The 21,726-nt window shown below is 46.7% G+C and overlaps 1 protein-coding gene across 11 annotated transcripts in view; it reads right to left on the bottom strand.

Moving 5' to 3' along the window:
* Window positions 1-21,486, bottom strand: part of LOC140732868 (NACHT, LRR and PYD domains-containing protein 3-like) — a 36,005-nt gene extending 14,519 nt beyond the window's left edge. The window contains exons 1-7 of one of the 11 annotated variants that reach the window (XM_073055506.1): window positions 21,411-21,486; window positions 21,036-21,147; window positions 19,708-19,875; window positions 11,063-11,150; window positions 7,722-7,888; window positions 1,533-1,704; window positions 1,368-1,433 (exon numbers count right to left, since the gene is read on the bottom strand). In XM_073055506.1, coding sequence (XP_072911607.1) covers window positions 1,368-1,433; window positions 1,533-1,704; window positions 7,722-7,888; window positions 11,063-11,123 — 466 coding nt within the window. In that variant the 5' untranslated portion in view covers window positions 11,124-11,150; window positions 19,708-19,875; window positions 21,036-21,147; window positions 21,411-21,486. Of the gene's footprint in view, window positions 1-1,367; window positions 1,434-1,532; window positions 1,705-7,721; window positions 7,889-11,062; window positions 11,154-19,707; window positions 19,876-19,958; window positions 20,005-20,234; window positions 20,534-20,573; window positions 21,008-21,035; window positions 21,386-21,410 lie in introns of those variants that run through there. The other 10 variants (XM_073055505.1, XM_073055509.1, XM_073055507.1 and 7 more) reach the window with 10 other exon arrangements.
* Between the last annotated feature and the right edge of the window lie 240 nt (window positions 21,487-21,726).

Consider the following 21,726-nt stretch of genomic DNA (forward strand, 5'->3'; position numbering starts at 1 on the left):
GGATATAGTAAGCTTCCCATCCAGACGGTCACAATTTAATTGCAATATTATTTATAGATATTTTCAGTCCTTTCCACCTTCCTTGCCGCAATCCCACAACCCTCGGTTTCTCTGTCCTAATTCCCATCTCTCACCCTTCCACAGTGTCCGTCACACAACACCGGCAGACAGGAATTTCAGCTTCTGCGGACTGAGCTGAGGAACATGTCCCCTCATCTCACCCTCTCTAACACTGTAGCAGTGTTTGCACTAGGGAGTGCAGATGTGAAGACAGTGGGGTTCATCTGCTGCTCTGTGATTGAACAGACCAGTTGGAATGCGACCTGCTTTTCTAACTAAAGTGATGCTATTATTACTATTCTGTGACTGGAACTTCAGTGGACGCCCAACTCTAAGAAAAGATAATCTGCAGGAGCAGGGGGAGTTTGGAAAATGGTTAAGGATGAGGCTATTCAGGAGGGGGCAGTGGCTGGCAAGAGAAGGTTTTGACTTTTTGGTGTGAAGAAATACAGGTTTTTTTCCCCATTCTCCACATCGCCCCCTTCTCCACTCAGACTCCGGTGGGGATCTGTAGTTGCAGGCCCCAGAGCGGTGTGACCACTTTCCTCAAACTCGCCAGCTCTCTGCCTCGTTCCTCAAAATGTCCGTTGAAAACTCTCCCTCCAGCAAAGATGTTTCCCTGTGTCTCACTGTGTTCTCTGTCACAGTGCCAATATTTACCTGGTCAGATCCTCGTGGCTCAACAACTGAACCGCCCTACGCAAATTACAACCGTTGGTGTCAACGATGAACTCTGCTTCAGCCTCATCTGGGCCACTGCTTACCGTTCCGATCGCCCCACTACCGGAGGGATGCTGAGGCTTCAGAGAGGGAGCAGAAGATGCTGGCTGGTTTAGAGGGCCTGTGCTATCACGAGAGGCTGGATAAAATTAGTTTGTATTCTCTGGAATATCGGAGGCTGAGGAGAGCTCTGATGCAGGTTGACAAGATTATGAGAGGCATAGAGAGAATCGGTCGGTTACCCACGTTGAAGTGCTTATTACCAGAGGGAACATATTGAAGGCGAGAGGGTGAGAGGCAGAATGAAGGGAGATGTGAGGGATAGTTTTTTGAAAATCAGAGAGTCGTGGCTGCCTAGGACGCACTGCCTGGTAAGGTGGTAGAGGCAAATTGTTAGAAGCTTTGAAGAGACATTTGGACAAGCACATGGTTGTAAGGAAGATGGAGGCATATGGACATGGTGTAGGAAGGTGAGATTAGAGTTTGGGTGTGTTTGATTTACGCCTTAGCTGCTTCAGCACAATATTATACGCCTAATGGCTTGTTCCTGTGTTACATTCGTCAATGTTCTCTGCACGTTCACTTACCGTTCAGCTCACTGAGAACCGTCAGTAAAAGTTCAGCGGGAATTGGCTGATGGGAAGGATCACAACCTGATTGAATTTAAACAAATTGAGGAGATAATTTTCGTAAAATTGTAAAGTGTGCTGTGTTGCGATCCAAGTTTAAATTAATCTCTGATATAATCTCACCATATATCTGCATTTCCTTCAGTATTCTGTCCAAATTTGGGGCAGCATTCCACATTTTCACAAAGGTTTCCCACAACACCCTCTGGGCGCGGGAGTCTTTCTCCATCACCAGGCTCAGGAGGAGTTTAGAACTGTCCACCCGCTCTCCCTGATCAGCGAGATTACAGATTATCTGTGAAGAGTAACAGTGAACATATTGGGGACTGACAGATTCACACAGGGAATGTGAAGTAAAATGCGGGACTTAGCACGCCAAAGGTTTAAAAAGGAGAGGGATTTTTCCAACGGTCTTTTAAATCGAAGCAAGAGGTGGAGAGTGAAGAAGTAAAGGCATCTCAGAGAGAAGCCTTTTTTTTTACCTGATCGGGGCACAGAGGCTAGACTGCGCAGGCGTGTGATGTAGCGCATCAAAGGTTAAGAAACAAAGACCGCCATATACAGCGGCCATCATCAGAGTGGACTGAGTCAGAGTGGGACAGCTTTGGTGAACAGGCAGAAGCGAGGGTAGGTTCCGGTAAGTTCTGTTTTGTTTGTTTAGAGTACAGAGAATGCCAGACAGGATGTTGGAATGCTCCTCTTGCAGGATGTGGGAAGTCAGAGAGATCTCCAGTGTCAGTGACAACGACACCTGCAAGAAGTGCATCTAGCTGCAGCTCCTAACAAACTGCGCTAGGGAACTGGAGCAGGAGCTGGATGGCCTCCGGATCATTCGGGAGAATGAGGAGTTTATAGATAGTAGCTACAGGGAGGCAGTTACGCCAAAGGAACAGCGCACAGGTAATTGGGTTACCGTCAGGCGAGGGAAGGGGAAAGGGCAGGCAGAGCAGGGCTCCCCTGTGGCCATTCCCCTCAACAAGTATACTGATTTGGATATTTTTTGGGGGGGGGGGGGGGGGAAATGACTTACCTGGGACAAGCTGCGGCAGCCGGATCTCTGGCACTGAGTCTGGTTGTGAATGTAGAAGGGAGGGGGGAAAGAAGAGGAGAGCGGTAGTGATAGGGGACTCAATAGTTAGAGGTACAGACAAGAGGTTCTGTGGTCGTGACAGAGACTCCCGGATGGTTTGTTGCCTCCCGGGTGCCAGGGTCAGGAATGTCACTGATCGCGTGCACAGCATTCTGAAATGGGAGGGTGAGCAGCCAGATGTCGTAGTACACATCGGTACCAGTGACGTAGGAAGAAAGAGTGAGGAGGTCCTGGAGAGTGAGTATAGAGAGCATGGTAGGAAGTTAAAAAGCAAGACCTCGAGGGTGGTAACCACAGGATTGCTACCTGTGCCTCGTGCCAGTGGGGTAAGAGTAGGATGCTCTGGCGGATGAACATGTGGCTGAGGAACTGGTGTAGGGGGCAGGGTTTCAGATTTCAGGATCATTGGGATCTCTTCTGCGGCAGCTGGGACCTGTACTGCAGAGACTTGGATCGATTGGGGGAATGGGCAAAGAAGTGGCAAATGAATTACAATGTCGGAAAGTGTACAGTCATGCACGTTGGTAGAAGAAATAAACGGGCAGACTATTATTTAAATGGGGAGAGAATTCAAAGTTCTGAGATGCAACGGGACTTGGGAGTCCTCGTGCAGGATACCCTTAAGGTTAACCTCCAGGTTGAGTCGGTGGTGAAGGCGGCGAATGCAATGTTGGCATTCATTTCCATGGGAATAGAGTATAGGAGCAGGGATGTGATGTTGAGGCTCTATAAGGCACTGGTAAGATCTCACTTGGAATGCTGTGTGCAGTTTTGTGCTTCTTATTTAAGAAAGGATGTGCTGACATTGGAGAGGGTTCAGAGAAGATTCACTAGATTGATCCCGGGAATGAGAGAGTTAACATATGAGGAACATTTGACTGCTCTTGGACTGTACTCCTTGGAGTTTAGAAGAATGAGGGAGGAGCTCATAGAATCATTTCAAATGTTGAGAGGCATGGACAGAGTGGATGTGGCAAAGTTGTTACCCATGGAGGGGGAGTCTAGTACGAGAGGACATGACTTGAGGATTGCAGGGCGCCCGTTCAGAACAGAGATGCAAAAAAATTTTTTTAGCCAGAGGGTGGAGAATCTGTGGAATTTGTTGTCACGGGCGGCAGTGGAGGCCAAGTCATTGGGTGTATTTAAGACAGAGATTGATAGGTATCCGAGTAGTCAGGGCATCAAAGGTTATGGTGAGAAGGTGGGGGAGTGGGACTAAAGGGGAGAGTGGATCAGCTCATGATGAAATGGTGGAACAGACTCGATGGGCCGAATGGCCGACTTCTGTTCCTTTGTCTTACGGACTTATGTACAAGAGAGACGGGTTACACCTGCACTACAGGGGGACCAATATCCTTGCAGGGAGGGTTGTTAGTGCTATTGGGGGGAGGGGGTTTAAATTAAATTTGCAGGGAGATGGGAACCAGAGTGCCAGAGTAGATAGTGGAGCGGGGATAAAAATAAATGATGTTAAAGTTTCATGCAAAGACACAAATAGAAGGGTTGTGTGTGGTGATAATAATCTTCTGAGGTGTGTCTATTTCAATGCGAGGAGTATTGTGAGGAAGGCTGACGAGCTGAGGGTGTGGATTGACTCGTGGAATTATGACATTATAGCCATTAGTGAAACGTGGCTACAGGAGGGGCAGGACTGGCAGCTTAATGTTCCAGGGTTCCGATGTTTCAGACGTGATAGAGGCAGAGGGATGAAGGGTGGGTGGGGGGGTGGCTTTGTTAGTCAGGGAAAATGTTACAGCAGTGCTTCGGCAGGACAGATTAGAGGGCTTGTCTACTGAGGCCATATGGGTGGAGCTGAGAAACAGGAAAGGTATGACCACATTAGTGGGATTGTATTATAGACCACTCAATAGTCAGCGAGAATTGGAGGAGCAAATCTGCAGAGAGATAGCAGACAACTGCAGGAGACAGAAAGTTGTGATTGTAGGGGATTTTAATTTTCCACATATTGATTGGGCCTCCCATACTGTTAAAGGTCTAGATGGGTTAGAGTTCGTAAAATGTGTTTTCTATATCAATATATTGAGGTACCGACTAAAGAGGATGCAACATTAGATCTTCTATTAGGAAACGAGTTAGGACAGCTGATGGAAGTGTGTGTAGGGGAACACTTTGGTTCCAGTGATCATAACACCATTAGTTTCAACTTGATCATGGATAAAGATAGATCTGGTCCTCGGGTTGAGTTTCTAAACAGGAAAAAGGCCAAATTTGAAGAAATGAGGAAGGATTTAAAAAGCGTGGATTGGGACAGGTTGTTCTCTGGCAAGGATATGATTGGTAAGTGGGAGGCCTTCAAAGGAGAAATTTTGAGAGTGCAGAGTTTGTATGTTCCTGTCAGGATTAAAGGCAAAGTGAATAAGAATAAGGAACCTAGGTTCTCTAGGGATATTGGACCTCTGATAAAGAGAGAGATGTATAACATGTAAAGGAAACAGGGAACAAATGAAGGTGCCCGAGGTGTATAAAAAGTGCAAAGAACACTTAAGAAAGAAATCATGAGAGCTAAAAGAAGACATGAGGTTGCTTTGGCAGTCAGGGTGAAGGATAATCCAAAGAGCTTCTACAGGTATATTAAGAGCAAAGGGAGAGTAAGGGATAAAATTGTTCCTCTTGAAGATCAGAGTGGTCGGCTATGTATGGAACCAAAAGAAATGGGGGAGATCTTAAGTGTGTTTTTTATGTCTGTATTTACTAAGGAAACTGGCATGGAGTCAATGGAAATGAGGCAAACAAGTAGGGAGGTCAAGGAATTTATACAGATTAAAGAGGAGGAGGTGCTTGCTGTCTTGAGGCAAATCAGAGTAGATAAATCCACAGGACCTGATAGGATATTCCCTCGAACCTTCAGGGAGACTAGTGTTGAAATTGCAGGGGCCCTAGCAGATATATTTAAAATGTCGGTATCTATGGGTGAGGTGCCAGAGGATTGGAGGATAGCTCGTGTTGTTCCGTTGTTTAAAAAGGGCTCAAAATGTAATCCGGGAAATTACAGGGCAGTAAGTTTGACATCTGTAGTAGGTAAATTATTGGAAGGAGTACTAAGAGATAGGATCTACAAGTATTTGGATGGACAGGGACTTGTTAGGGAGTGTCAACATGCGTGCTAGGTCATGTTTAACAAATGAGTTTTTTTGAGAAGGTTACTGGGAAAGTGGATGAAGGGAAGGCAGTGGATGTTGTCTACATGGACTTCAGTAAGGCCTTTGACAACAACCCGCATGGGAGGTTAGTTAGGAAGATTCAGTCGCTAAGTATACATGGAGAGGTAGTAAATTCGATTAGACATTGGCTCAATGGAAGAAGTCAGAGATTGGTAGTGGAGGGTTGCTTCTCTGAGTGGAGGCCTGTGACTAGTGGTGTGCCACAGGGATCAGTGCTGGGTCCATTGTTATTTGCCATCTATATCAATGATCTGGATGATAATGTGGTAAATTAGATCAGCAAATTTGCTGATGATACAAAGACTGGAGGTGTAGTGGATAGTGAGGAAGCTTTTCAAAGCTTGCTGAGGGATCTGGACCAGCTGGAAAAATGGCAGACGGAGTTTAATACAGACAAGTGTGAGGTATTGCACTCTGGAAGGACAAACCAAGGTAGAACATACAAGGTAAATGGTAGGGCACTGAGGAGTGCAGTAGAACAGAGGGATCTAGGAATACAGATACAAAATTCCCAAAAAGTGGCGTCACAGGTCGATAGGGTAGCAAAGAGAGCTTTTAGTACATTGGTCTTTATAAATCAAAGTATTGAGTATAAGAGTTGGAATGTAATGGTGAGGTTGTATAAGACATTAGTGAGGCCGAATTTGGAGTATTGTGTGCAGTTTTAGTCACCAAATTACAGGTTGAAAGAGTGCAGAGAAAGTTTACAAGGATGTTGCCGGGACTTGAGAAACCGAGTTACTGAGAAAGGTTGAATAAGTTAGGACTTTATTCCCTGGAGCGTAGAAGAATGAGGGGAGATTTGATAGAGTTATATAAAATTATTATGGGTATAGATGTGAATGCAAGCAGGCTTTTTCCACTGAGGCTAGGGGAGAAGAAAACCAGAGGACATGGGTTGAGGGTGAAGGGGGAAAGTTTAAAGGGAACATGGGGGGGGGGGCTTCTTCACACAGAGAGTGGTGGGAGTGTGGACTGAGCTGCCAGATGAAGTGGTAAATGCTGGATCACTTTTAACATTTAAGAAAAACTTGGACAGGTATAAGGATGAGAGGTGTATGGAGAGATATGGTCCAGGTGCAGGTTAGTGGGACTAGGCAGAAAAATGGTTCGACACAGCCAAGAAGGGCCAAAAGGCCTGTTTCTGTGATGTAATGTTTTATGGCTTTATGATGTTATCTGTAATGGGATCACACTGAACAGTCACCCGGACGAGTGCTGATCCTGTCGGGATATGGACTGTACATTCTGAGTGTGGACATTCACCATGAACCTGGTTCACCAGTCAATATGATCCTGGCTGGTCTGTGACAGCTTCATTGACGTGGCTCCCAATCCATAAATAATTCCTCACTGGATTTGACGGTGTAAACAATCTGACAATTTGTAAATAATTTGACGGTGAAATCAGAAAATAACCATCACAGATGAAGAAAGAAAACAGGAGGGTTTTTATAACAGAGCGAGCAGTCTCGGAGAAGTTGCAGAAAAGATGATGTGATTCATCTCCTCAGTCTGCCAGTGTCCAACATGACAGCGGATTACCGGCTGACACCCGATGCCTTTCCTTTGCCTTTTCCAGTGGAGGTTTATTCAGTCATTACACATTACAACATGGCAGTATTCCCCAATCCACACTGTCTGCAGCTACAGATTGGAACACAATCATCTCCACCCAGAACAGAACGCACTCGAGTTCCTGTGGCACCCACAGCTGGAGCCCCGGTTCTCACTGACGTTCTGCCATCACGCTGTACGATCTTCCCAAACCGAAACTTCCTGTCACATTTCCATTTAATACTGTAAGCCCACACAGCTGTTACCTGCTCAACTCACTGAACACTGAGCAGCCACCCACCAGTCGCGGGGCCTTTTCACTCCTTTCTATCACTGGTTCAGATTCATATGTTTGAGACTGCATGTACAGTATTTATTTCCCAGTTGTCCCTTTATCTAATTTAATATCCGATGAGTCAGAGTTCCGACACCCATCAGTCCTGTGATGTGCGAAAATTCAAACCCATTCTCCGTCCCACTCACCTGATGTTCCTCTCCACTGAACTGATTCTCGGCCGTTAACGCCAGGCTCACTCCGTGCACCCCTCCTTCCATCGCCTGCTCCAGCCTGTCCCGGTAGAAATACGTCAGCTGCAGCAGCTGGGAATCGTCCAAACTTGCCAGGACCTCGTGGATCACTGAGCTCGGTCCTGTGAAGGGAAATGAGGAGCATTAAAGAAATTACTGACCCCATAATCGGGCAATAACTCTCTCTCTGGAACCTAAAGATCACCAAACATAGTCCAAATGTGGACTTTGCAACGAGGGGGGAGAACGCATTGGACCTGGTTTACACAAACATCCCCGACGCGTACCGGGCAGAGCCCCCCTCCCCCCCCCCCCCCCGGATACTCAGACCACATCTCTGTTATGCTAATCCCAGCATACAGACCGCTCGTCAGGCGCTCCAGACCAGTTCAGAAGCAGGTGAAAACCTGGCCAGCAGGAGACATCTCTGCTCTTCAAGACTGCTTTGAGCACACTGACTGGCACATGTTCAGGGAGGCTGCAACCGATGGCAACTCCACCAACTTAGAGGAGTACACAGCATCAGTGACCAGCTACATCAGCAAGTGCATTGATGATGTTACTCTGTCCAAGACCAACCAGAAGCCATGGATGACCGCGGAGGTGCGTGCGCTTCTGAGGTCCCGCGACTCCGCCTTCAGAGCAGGCGACAAGGCAGCTCTAACAACAGTAAGGGCCAAACTGTCCCGGGTCATCAGACGGGCAAAGCGTGCACACGCCCAGCAAATCCACAGTCACTTCCAGGACAGCGGCGACACGCGGCACATGTGGAAGGGCATCCAGGACATCAGCAATTACAGGACAACATCACCTGACTGTGTGGGTGATGCCTCCCTCCCAGATGCGCTGAATAACTTCCACGCCCGTTTTGAGGCGGAAAATGACGTGACGGCAAGGAAGTCCACCCCTCCTACAAATGACCAGGTGCTGTGTCTCACCGTGGCCGATGTGAGGAGAACCCTAAACAGGGTCAACCCACGGAAGGCTGCTGGACCAGACAATATTCCTGGTAGAGTGCTCAGAGGATGTGCAGACCAGCTAGCAGATGTTCTCACTGACATCTTCAACATCTCCCTGAGCAGCGCCACCATTCCAACGTGCTTCAAGGCCGCCACCTTCGTCCCCGTGCCAAAGAAGTCTTCAGTGTCCTGCCTAAATGATTACCGTCCCGTTGCACTTACATCCATCATCATGAAGTGTTTCGAGAGGCTCGTCATGAGGCATATCAAGACCCTGCTGCCCCCCCTCACTGGACCGACCCCCTGCAGTTTGCGTACCGTCCCAACCGCTCAATAGATGACGCCATTGCCATCAACCTCCACCTGGCCCTAACCCACCTGGACAAAAAAGACACATACGTTCAGATGCTGTTCATAGACTTCAGTTCAGCATTCAACACAATCATGCCTCAGAAACTGATTGGAAAGCTGATCCTATTGGGCCTGAACACCTCCCTCTGCAACTGGATCCTAGACTTCCTGACTGGGAGACCTCAGTCAGTCCGGATCGGGAGCAGCATCTCCAACACCATTACACTGAGCATGGGGGCCCCCAGGGCTGTGTGCTCAGTCCACTGCCGTTCACTCTGCTGACCCACGACTGTGCTGCAACACACAGCTCGAACCACATCATCAAGTTCACCGATGACACGACCGTGGTGGGTCTCATCAGCAAGAACGACAAGTCAGCTTGCAAAGAGGAGGTGCAGCGGCTAACGGACTGGTGCAGAGCCAACAACCTGTCTCTTAATGTGAACAAAACAAAAGAGATGATTGTTGACTTCAGGAGGGCACAGAGTGACCACTCCCCGCTGAACATCAACGGCTCCTCAGTAGAGATTGTAAGAGCACCAAATTACTTGGTGTTCACCTGGCGGAGAATCTCACCTGGTCCCTCAACAGCAGCTCCATAGCAAAGAAAGCCCAGCAGCGTCTCTACTTTCTGCGAAGGCTGAGGAAAGTCCATCTCCCATCCCCCATCCTCATCACATTCTACAGGGGTTGTATTGGGAGCATCCTGAGCAGCTGCATCATTGCCTGGTTTGGAAATTGCACCGTTTCAGATCGCAAGACCCTGCAGCGAATAGTGAGGTCAGCTGAGAAGATCATCGGGGTCTCTCTTCCCGCCATTACAGACATTTACACCACACGCTGCATCCGCAAAGCAAACAGCATTATGAAGGACCCCATGCACCCATCATACAATCTCTTCTCCCTCCTGCCGTCTGGGAAAAGGCTCCGAAGCATTCGGGCTCTCACAACCAGACTATGTAACAGTTTCTTCCCCCAAGCTATCAGACTCTTCAATACCCGAAGCCTGGACTGACCCCTTGCCCTATTGTAATGCCTGCACTGTTTTGTGCACTTCATGCAGTCCTGGGTAGGTCTATAGTCTCGTGTAGTTGTTGTGTGTTTTTTTTCTCGCTTTGTTTTTTTTTTATTACGTAGTTCAGTCTAGTTTTTGTACTGCGTCATGTAACACCATGGACCTGAAAAAACATTGTTTCATTTTTACTGTGTACTATACCAGCAGTTATGGTTGAAATGACAATAAAAGTGACTTGACTTGACTTGAAAATATCAATATGGAGACGAGGACGGGGCGAGGGGAGGAACGGGCTTGGGCCAGAGGTGGAGGAGGGGCTATAGTCCCATCTGTTGAAGGCTGCTCTCTGGTGTCCCCGGGAATACACTTCTCTGTTTGGAAAGGACTCTGCTTATTGCTGAGAATATAGTAACCCATCACCATCACTCTCCTGGTACTACCCATCACATCCGCTTTGCTCGGGTTACTGGCCTGGTCAACCCCTTCCTCGGCAAATCTCCAGGATATCTTACAAAATGCTGGAGGAACTCAGGATGTCAGGCAGCATCTATGGAGGAGAATAAACAATCACCGTTTCGGGCCAAGGTCCTTCATCGGACTGGAAACGAGGGGGCAGAAATTCTAGATAATACCACATTACCTTCTATTCCTTGTGGTCCTGATCCAAAACGGCAAATGTTTATTCCTCTCCATGGATGCTGCCTGACCTGCTGAGTTCTGCCAATATTTTGTGTTACTCAGGACTTTCGGCATCTGCAGAATGTCTCGCTATTTTAATGTGCACACAGTCTGCTAGAGGAGCAGGAGCAGACGGTAACTGTGCTCCTTCCACAAGTTTCCCCCACTGATGTTAACGCTCTCTCATCTCTTGGCTCAGTTTTCACAAAGAGTTTGTGAATTGCCGATATTGAATTAAACCCAGGCGCAGAATCAGCAGAGTAGTTATAAATGAAAATAATTCGCCAACATACCCGTGTCCTTTCCTGATGTTGACGCCACTGGAACTCCTCCACTGCTTGCAACTTGAGCCATCTTGAGGACAGATGTGATCAGTTTTTGCTGCTTTGTAACAAATACAAATAATAGGATGGTCAAACATTAATCGGGGTTTAAAGAACACTGTTTTGTTTTTAAACGTAGGCAAACACTTCCAAACATCTCGGGCCGGTCCACTGAAGACTACCCACAGACACACAATGTCCATTTCTGCTTTCCCCATGGATTGTACACTGGGCCAGGGTTCTCCAGGGAATCTACTCGCTATATTGCAGGCAATTCCCTTTTAGGAACCAATCTTGTGTCCTGGACCGGGAGAGATGTGTCAATGGAAATGGCAAGGCAGGTTGAGCAGACAGCACCCACTGATTTGGTCCTCCTACCACTGGTGGCACTGTGGCCAACTGTGTACAGCAGCGTGGGCCGAAACATTTCTGCTGACGATGAGATTTCTATTCCTCTCATCACTGGATTACACAGATTTCTCAGCCACACCTGATTCTCACCGTCTTCTTTCAGGTTACCATCGCCTGGCATTCACACATATGACAATATATGATTTGAGTCTGTAGAGAAACACTCTGACACGCTGAACAATGCAATCTCACCCATAGCATCATGACATCTTGTCCTGAACCACTATCGTTTTTCTGGCAGGACTTTAGCACCAAAACTCGGTTAAGATTTCTTCGAGCGTATCACCTGGCTATTATCAGGTAGTTAGTTATATGACACCTTGTTAAACACAATGTCAACGTGCCATACATCCAAAGCTGCCAGTTGGGGAAAATTATAAATAAAATAAAATTGTAAATAAAATAAAATGCTGGAATAATTCAACAAGTATTCAATAATACTTGTTAAGAATATTAACAAATATGTTAATATTTCAGGTGGAAGACACTGTTTCGGAGCTGATCCTGTGTGTAGGAGCCATGTATCTGCTATGTCAGCAGTGTATTCTGATTGTGTATTTTTGATGCTTTTTATGGTAACAGTGGGGGTGTGGTAAACGCAAAGGGAATCAGTTACATATTTCTGCTTTGTTCAGTGCAGTAGGCAGCCGGGAACTGACAGATGTCATATCTTTTATTATTACCCACTCAAATACGCTGAACTTACTCTTGGGTACACTTCAGTTTCATCGCTTCGAAATTGTATGTTTGCTGATTGCTAATAAAGGATCGAATACGTATCACCGATATTTGTAACAATCATTATTGGAGCTGAGAGCACGTCATGCAAGGGTAACAAATCCGTGGGGGGGTCGCCAGCAATGACACAGCAGCTTGGTTAAATCTCACCGCTACATTCTTAACAGATGTTTCTCAGCCTGCCGATCATTTACATATTCTGACGTACTGAGTATTTTGCTTCAGTATTCACCAGTGAAAAGGACCTTGGCAATTGTGGGGATGACTTGCAGCAGACTGAAATGCTCGAGTGTGAGTTTAAGAAAGAGCATGTGCTGGATCTTTTGAGAGGTATTAAGTTAGATAAATCACCGGAACTGAACGAGATATACCCCATGCTACTGTAGGAATCAAGGGAGGAGATAGCTCCCTGAAGGTGGAATCTCATGTGGATAGGGTGGTGAAGAAGGCTTTTGGAATGCTGGCATTTATAAATCAGAGCATTGAGGATAGGAGTTGGGATGTAATGTTAAAATTGTACAAGGCATTGGTAAGGCCAAATTTGGAGTATTGTGTACAGTTCTGGTCACCGAATTATAGGAAAGATATCAACAAAATAGAGAGAGTACAGAGAAGATTTACTGGAATGTTACCTGGGTTTCAGCACCTTAAGTTACAGGGAAAGGTTGAACAAGTTAGGTCTTTATTCTTTGGAGCGTAGAAGGTTGAGGGGGGACTTGATAGAGGTATTCAAAATTATGAAGGGGATAGATCGAGTTGACGTGGATAGGCTTTTTCCATTGAGAGTAGGGGAGATTCAAACAAGAGGACATGATTTGAGAGTTAAGGGGCAAAAGTTTAAGGGTAACACGAGGGGGAATTTCTTTACTCAGAGAGTGGTAGCTGTGTGGAATGAGCTTCCAGTAGAAGTGGTAGAGGCAGGTTCGGTATTGTCATTTAAAGTAAAATTGGATTGGTATATGGACAGGAAAGGAATGGAGGCTTATGGGCTGAGTGCGGGCCAGTGGGACTAGGTGAGAGTAAGTGTCAGCACGGACTAGAAGGGCCGAGATGGCCCGTTTCTGTGCTGTAATTGTTATATGGTTATATAGCTAATCCTCTGACGATGATCTTTGCATCATCAATTAGGTGGGGAGAAGTACCGGAGGATTGGAAGGTTGCAAACAGTGCTCTCTTGTTTAAGAAAGGGAGTAGAGATAACTCAGGAAATTATAGACCAGTGAGTCTATCTTCAGTGGTGGGCAAGTTTTGGAGAAGATCCTGAGAGGCAGGGTTTATGAGCATTTGGAGAGATGTAATCTGATTACGGATAGTCAGCATGGCTTTGCCGAGGGCAGGTCGTGCCTTATAAACCTGATTGAATTCTTTGAGGATGTAACAAAACACATTGATGAAGGTAGAGCAGTGGAAGTACTGTATATGGATTTCAGTAAGAGGTTAGACAAGGTTCTCCATGGAAAGCTCATTCAGAAAATAATGAGGTATGGGATCCAAGGAGATTTTGCTTTGTGGATCCAGAATTGGCATGCCCACAGAAGGCAAAGGGCGGTTGTAGGTGGTTCGTATTCTGCATGGATGACGGTGACCAATAGTGTTCCATTGGGACCCCTTCTCTTTGTGATTTTTACAAATGACCAGGATGAGGAAGTTGAAGGATGGGTTAGTAAGTTTGCTGATGACACAAAAGTTGGGAGTGTTGTGTATCATCTGCAGGGCTGTCAGATGTTACAGTGCAACATCGATAGGATGCAGAACTGGGCATATGGCATGTTGGCATTCATCAACCATGGGATTGAGTTCAAGAGCATGAGGGAATGTTACAACTATATAAGACCTTGATTAAACTCCACTTGGGAGTAATGTGTTCAGCTCTGGTCACCTCACTACAGGAAACAATATGGATGCTATAGAGAGAGTGCAGAAATTTACAAGGATGTTGCCTGGATTGGGGAAGATGCCTTATGAGAATAGGTTGAGTGAACTTGGCCTTTTCTCCTTGAAGGGATGGAGGATGAGAGGTGACCTGACAGAGGTGTATCAGATGAGAGGCGTTGATTGCGTTGGTTGTTTCGATAGCCAGAGGCTTTTTCCCAGGGTTGAAATGACTAACAAGAGGGAGCATAGTATTAAGGTGCTTGGAAGTAGGTACAAGGGCGAATCATCTTCTTCTTGTCTTACGGCAGTTGGCACCCAGCTAAATGATGCATTACCGCCACCTTCTGCTATGGAGAGTGGATCAGATGATAGACTCACACTCTAAATCCCTTCACCCATTCACACACACCCTAATCTACACTTTATCCTTTCCTCTTTGGCCGTCCTAGTACCCTATTCCTGCTTATCCCTCATATCCTATAAAAACCCCTGTATCCCTTAAGAAAGCTAAAAGTACCCGGACCTGTGACCTCTCACCCATGCCCAGTAACCCTTTTACTGTGAATTCCTGCACCCCCAATTCCCTTAGATTAATTCTCATCATCTCTCTCTGTATCCCATACTTCATGCAACTCAGACTACATGTTCTACTGACTCCTCTTCCTGACATTCCTCATACAGTCCTGTCTGGTGTTTCCCTATCAATTTCAGTGTTTTGTTTAGTGCACAGTGCCCCAGCCTTAACCGAGTCCACACAGTTTCCTCTTCAGTATCCACTGCCTACCCTAGTACCTGTAACACTCCTCTGGATTTGAGATAAATGCCTCCCTTTCCCCTCCCTCTCCCATCTTTCTTGCCACATTTTGATAATTCTTTCCCAGATTAGCCTCTGCTTTACTGATACTAATGTGCATTTCTGTATTTTCTTTCTCTGCCAACTCATCCACCCTCTCGTTTCCCTTCACCCCTACATGTGCTTGAACCCATAGAAATTTAACCTGACCTCCCCAATTTGCAACTCTTGTGACGCGACTGACTGAAGGACTTCATAAAGTATATCTTGCCGGCTGTTTGAGTGAAAAGACTGAGAATGAATCTGAGCATATCAACACTTTGACTAGTCTAGCTTTCTCCACCCAACACAACACAACCAACACTGCCATCATCTCCACTGTATTCACCGCAAACTTATCAGATGTTCTTCTGCTGATTGCAATTGCTTTTGCTGGTAAAGCCATCCCAAACCCTGTCACTTCTGTTTCAGGTTCCTCAGCACCATCCGTATAAATCTGAGTATAACCACTATACTTTTCCATCACAGGACAGTTAAATGCACTTACCAAATCAGTTTTATATTTTCCTTTCCTTTTTGCCAGTCTATGTCAGGCCATACAATCTTCCATGGAGCTACAACCAGATGAACTACTGAAAGACTTATTCTCTTCCTCTTCATCATATCCTCTTAAAAAAAACCCTGTATCCCTTAAGAAAGCTAAAAGTACCCGGACCCGTGCCCTCTCACCCATGCCCAGTAACCCTTTTACTGTGAATTCCTGCACCCCCAATTCCCTTAGATTAATTCTCATCATCTCTCTCTGTATCCCATACTTCCTGCAACTCAGACTACATGTTCTACTGACTCCTCTTCCTGACATTCCTCATACAGTCCTGTCTGGTGTTTCCCTATCAATTTCAGTGTTTTGTTTAGTGCACAGTGCCCCAGCCTTAACCGAGTCCACACGGTTTCCTCTTCAGTATCCACTGCCTACCCTAGTACATGTAACACTCCTCTGGAATTGAGATAAATGCCTCCCTTTCCCCTCCCTCTCCCATTTTTCTTGCCACATTCTGATCATTCTTTTTCCAGATTAGCCTCTGCTTTACTGATACTAATGTGCATTTCTGCATTTTCTTTCTTTAACGCCCTCTCTGCCAACTCATCCACCCTCTCGTTTCCCTTCACCCCTACATGTGCTTGAACCCATAGAAATTTAACCTGACATCCCCAATTTGCAACTCTTGTGACGCGGCTGACTGAAGGACTTCATGAAGTACATCTTGCCGGCTGTTTGAGTGAAAAGACTTTAAATTTGCTAGAACTGAGAATGAATCTGAGCATATCAACACTTTGACATGTCTTGCTTTCTCCACCCAACACAACACAACCAACACTGCCATCATCTCCACTGTATTCACCGCAAACTTATCAGATGTTCTTCTGCTGATTGCAATTGCTTTTGCTGGTAAAGCCATCCCAAACCCTGTCACTTCTGTTTCAGGTTCCTCAGCACCATCCGTATAAATCTGAGTATAACCACTATACTTTTCCATCACAGGACAGTTAAATGCACTTACCAAATCAGTTTTATATTTTCCTTTCCTTTTTGCCAGTCTATGTCAGGCCATACAATCTTCCATGGAGCTACAACCAGATAAACTACTGAAAGACTTATTCTCTTCCTCTTCATCATATCCTCTTAAAAAAAACCCTGTATCCCTTAAGAAAGCTAAAAGTACCCGGACCCGTGCCCTCTCACCCATGCCCAGTAACCCTTTTACTGTGAATTCCTGCACCCCCAATTCCCTTAGATTAATTCTCATCATCTCTCTCTGTATCCCATACTTCCTGCAACTCAGACTACATGTTCTACTGACTCCTCTTCCTGACATTCCTCACACAGTCCTGTCTGGTGTTTCCCTATCAATTTCAGTGTTTTGTTTAGTGCACAGTGCCCCAGCCTTAACCGAGTCCACACGGTTTCCTCTTCAGTATCCACTGCCTACCCTAGTACCTGTAACACTCCTCTGGATTTGAGATAAATGCCTCCCTTTCCCCTCTCTGGATGTCAGGAGTAAGTTTTTCACGCAGAGAGTGGTTAGTGTGTGGAATGCACTGGCAGCGACGTGGTAGAGGCAGATACAATGGGGTCATTTAAGAGACTCTTAGGTACAGGGCACTTATAAAAATACAGGGCAATGCAGCGAGTAAACTCTAGTCAATTTCTGGAGTAGGTTACATGTTTGGCAAGACATTGTGGGCCGAAGGGCCTGTAACGTGCTGTAGATTCTTATGTTCTACATTCTTTACATTCGACCTACCAAGCTGCCAAGATGATCGTCACTAATCGATTCTCACTGAGTTTTCTCGGGCCCTGTTGAATTTGTTGCCAAGTGAGTAAGTACGGGAAGGTACAGGTACAGAGAAACCCTGACATGTAGCAACATCACAGGCAAGTACATTCAGAATACACACAGAACATGAATCATACAATTCTGTGTCACTAACAATATGAAAATACAGTCCGCCGATGTTTGCCCCACAAAGTGGTGAATATCTGCTCGCCACCACCGTGGGCTCAGACATTTCCCTCATGTCCTCTCCCCACTGTCAACGGGCTCCTTCCCCCATCCTGATCCTTGATCCCGGGACAAACAGCCTCTCAGACTCCATCCTATTCAACACCTCACACCATATTTATCTTCTCAGTTAATTCTCTCTCCCTCCTCCTTCTGCCGGGATCCCCCTGGGAGCCGGCATCAAACCGACGGGCCGAGCGGTCTCCTCAGTAATACATCAGACTCCGGCTGCAGGAGACGCTTCACAAAAGCCCCAACTTCCCTGGGAGGGAAATGGAAATAAATCAGAAAGTGGACATTTACTTTGAGGTTTGTTCCGCTTTGACAGGGAGCTTGGAGTTTGGGACGAGAGCGGGAGATGTATCAGTGGGGGTAACGCTCTCTCAGCCGGGGGGGGGTAACGCCCTCTCGGCGGGTCCATCTCCGCTACTGAGCATAACCAGTGACTGACATTGCTTCACACTAATGGGAAGAGAGTAACTCCTCAATGACTGTGGTGTGGGGTGGGTGGGGACCTTCGCCAGTAAAATTTAACTGTCTCAGCGCCAGTGTGATGTAAGGAACTGCACACGTGACTTCAGATCCCAGTGTGGGGAACACACACGTGACATCTGGCATGAGGGGGTACCAGAGTGACATCACAAGTGGGTAAGAGCTTGTTTTCTAAAGCTGTTCAATGGATGTTTTTTAATGATTTCTGGGGGAACAATGAAGGAAACTTAATGTTTTATCACTGAATCCAGCGTTGTGTGAGGGAAAGTCTCCTGCTATGTGCCTGGCTTTCCCATGTTGTTGATGGAGCGGCAGTGTGACTTATGTCTCGAGTTGGGTCACAAAACCCCTGAATGTTTCTGGGGAGGACTTTCCGGGGTGATCTGCTCTGGGTTGGTTCAGTCATTGCAATGTCCTGTTGTTTACTATTTTCATAAGCAACAGCTTTACTGATGTAAACTGGAGTTGCTAGCAGTGTAAACACAGATTCGTATCAGTTAACAGAAGACAACTCGTCACTGCAGTCTTTGTCTCCTGAGAAACTAAACACTCTGACAAAGTGGACCCCATTCCTCTGAAAGTGAGTGAATCATTCAGACAGCTGATCGTGGAGAGGAATCATATTTGCTGGTCATCAAATTTCACCCAGAGTCATTTGGATGGAGTTGATGTAAAGTTCGGAGTGTCACAGTGAAAGGACTGGACGGCCAAACTCTCTGCGTTGTCCCTCCGACCAGTGGTGACGCCACGGGGACCTACGGCAAATCGCAGTACAATGTCAACCCCAGCTGATGCTGGTGTTTCCTGTTCAGGTGGCGGTGAGGAAGGGGCTGATCTCGGGTTTGTGTAAATCGAGGGCCAGGTCCGAGCTCTGCCGGACAGCTGGAGGCTCCGGGTTCTCCAGTCTTGCATCCCCGGTTTTAGCTTTGCGCCTGAGTCAGGATTGTGGGATCAGTTTGTTGTGGTTCCCCAAGCTGGGAGAGTGGACGTGGGTGAAGGGGACCTGTCTATGTGTCGGAATGGTAAGAAGGGTGTGGGGCAGGATGGAGGGTGGTTTGGGCAACTGTGGGTTATCGGACGCAACATGACCTGGGTGGATGGGCATGGGGTAAATTAAGTTGCTGATGAGGGAGGATCTGGTCCACTGGATCAGACAGCTCAGCTCGAGTGTCCTTTCAGGAGGCCACAATTCTCTCTTCATCTTAATCACTGACTCATCTTCCTGTTAACATTGAGTTTGTTACAGAGCCCCAGAGTCTGCACGTGATTGGTAGGAAGCAGAGCGTTATGGTGAGAGGCTGTTTCTTGGACTCGAGTCCCATGCTTAGTGACGTTCCTGGGGGTTACACCCATTGCTGCTTGTCATCTATGTCAATAATCCGGTTGAGAAAGTACAGGGTATGGGTAGGGAGTTTGCAGCAAGTTCAAACAATTACTTTTTTTGAAAGACAGTCAGTATAAACACTCCCCTCTCTTTCCCTCTCCCCACTCAGAACTGACCAAAAGCTACTTCAGAAGATGCAAGATCTTGAACTGAGTGACCAATGTAAGGGAATGGGAGTGGTTTTAAAGGACTGGGCTGCTGAAAGCACATTACCAGACCTGGAGTGATTGCACCTGAGTCTGACAGAGGCATAACTGGTTCTTCTGGGCACATTCGGTCTCACTCCAACTATTTCCTACATTCCTTTCTACAGGTATGTAATGTCTAAAGGACCAGTGTTTGAGTAAATGAGACTCACCAAACTTTCTCCTGACTGAATCACTGGATTCTCCGAGTCAGATGGGTTCTCTGCAGTTGATGCTCTCAGTCTTCAGGCTGGTTCACTTGTTGCTGTTCCCTCATCTTCAGTCGTGGTTTGCTTCCAGTTGGGGTTTTTCTTCCAATAGATCTCTCACCGCAGGTCTAACTTTAACATGAAAAATAATGAAGCACATTAACAATAAAAAGAACCAAACATTTCTGCTTAATGTTACTAAGAACAAAACTCACCGAAATTTAAACGTTGAAGGTAAATATAATGATCTCAGTGAACAATCTTTTATTGTCCCTCACACGTCACAAAACGATATGGGATAAGCAGGAGCCATCATTCAATCATGGTAAGACACAAGACACAGGAACAGAATTAGGTGATTCGATCCATCTGGTCTGCCCCACCACCCACCCATGGCTGATTTTTATTCCAGCACCATATTCCTGCCTTCCTCCTGTAACCCTGAAGCTACTCAGCAATAATGAATATATTAATCTCTGTCATAAACATACCCAAATGGCAGCCTCAACCAGCCTCTGCGGCTACAAATTCCACACATCAGACATCCTTTTGCCAAAAATGTTTTCTCATCTCAGTTTTAAAGGGAAGCATCTTTATTCTGACACTGTGCTGTCAGATCACAGACTCTTCGTCTAATGGAAACATCCTCTCCATATCCAATGTATCCAGGCTTTTCAGCATTTGGAAGGTTTACTTAACCATACATCCCCCCAGCACCCCCACCGTCCCTCTGAACTCCATTGAGCACAGGTCCAGAACCATCAAATGCTCCTCCCACATAACGCAGGTCATTCCTGAGATTATTCTTGTAAACCTCATTAGCAACACACCACGTGATCTTGCGTCACCAGGCGGAGGGCGGGGCAGATCTGCGGCACCGCCTCACGTGACCTGTTGGCGGGACTTCCATTTCAATTCCGCGGAAACAGCCTGAGCTCCCGGTTTGCATCGTTCAATGTAGTTTAAGTGAAGTCCAGCCCAGATAATCGGCCCTCAGTCAACATCGGATCTCCCCGCTCGGGATCGGTCTCAATGCTCACCGATGGGAAAGTGACAGGACGCGAGGTCCCTCTCCCGATCCGCCCACACGATGCACGATGCGGAAAGCAGGACACCGTCCGCCCGGAGGCTGCAGCTGAGATTCAATATCCGCTGTCATTCGCGTCATCCGGTGGGCGGGGCCTCGGAAACACGCCCATCTGCGGTTACATGGGCGGGGCGAACAGGATCACGTGACCCCGTGCTGAGCCTCTCTCTAAATAAACAAACTTGCCGTTCACATCTCCTCTCACCTTAAATGTAGTAGACATTTCAACCCCCAGGAAAAATATCTTCTGTTCACTCCATCCATTCCTCTGGTAATCTTATAAACGTCCATCCAGTCTCACCCCAGCCTGCGCCGCTCTGGAGAAAACAACACAAGTTTGTCCAACCACTCGTTATACCTCTATTCTAGGCAATATCCTGGTAACATCCCCAACGTCCTTCCAAGATTGGGGCGACCGGAACTGTATGAAACACTCCAGGGGTAACCACACAGCGCCCCCCAGGCAATTGTTAACACAAGACAATCCACTCCCATGGATCATACGAAGTGACGGCCACACACGCACACTGTACCGATGACCAGCCCACTCTTGTGGCCATAGCAGAGTTCCAAGCCTCACCTTTCCCAGTCTCTCTCTCTAGACCGGCCGACCGCCTGTCTGCAGATCGCTCTCTCTCTCTTCATGGTTCAGTCGGCAGTCTGTGACTGACGTCAGAGTCCCGCCTCCTCACCCCGGCGCTCTTAAAGAAACAGTCACAGTACGACCGCAGGCTCGGAACAGCCGCAACACAACTTCCCCACTTTTCAAGTCAAGTCACTTTTATTGTCATTTCGACCATAACTGCTGGTACAGTGCATACTAAAAATGTTTTTCAGGACCGTGGTGTTACATGACACAGGACAAAAACTAGACTGAACTACGTAAAAAAAAACAG

The sequence above is a fragment of the Hemitrygon akajei genome, chromosome 9, assembly GCF_048418815.1.
Source record: "Hemitrygon akajei chromosome 9, sHemAka1.3, whole genome shotgun sequence".
Classification (NCBI taxonomy): Eukaryota; Metazoa; Chordata; class Chondrichthyes; order Myliobatiformes; family Dasyatidae; genus Hemitrygon; species Hemitrygon akajei.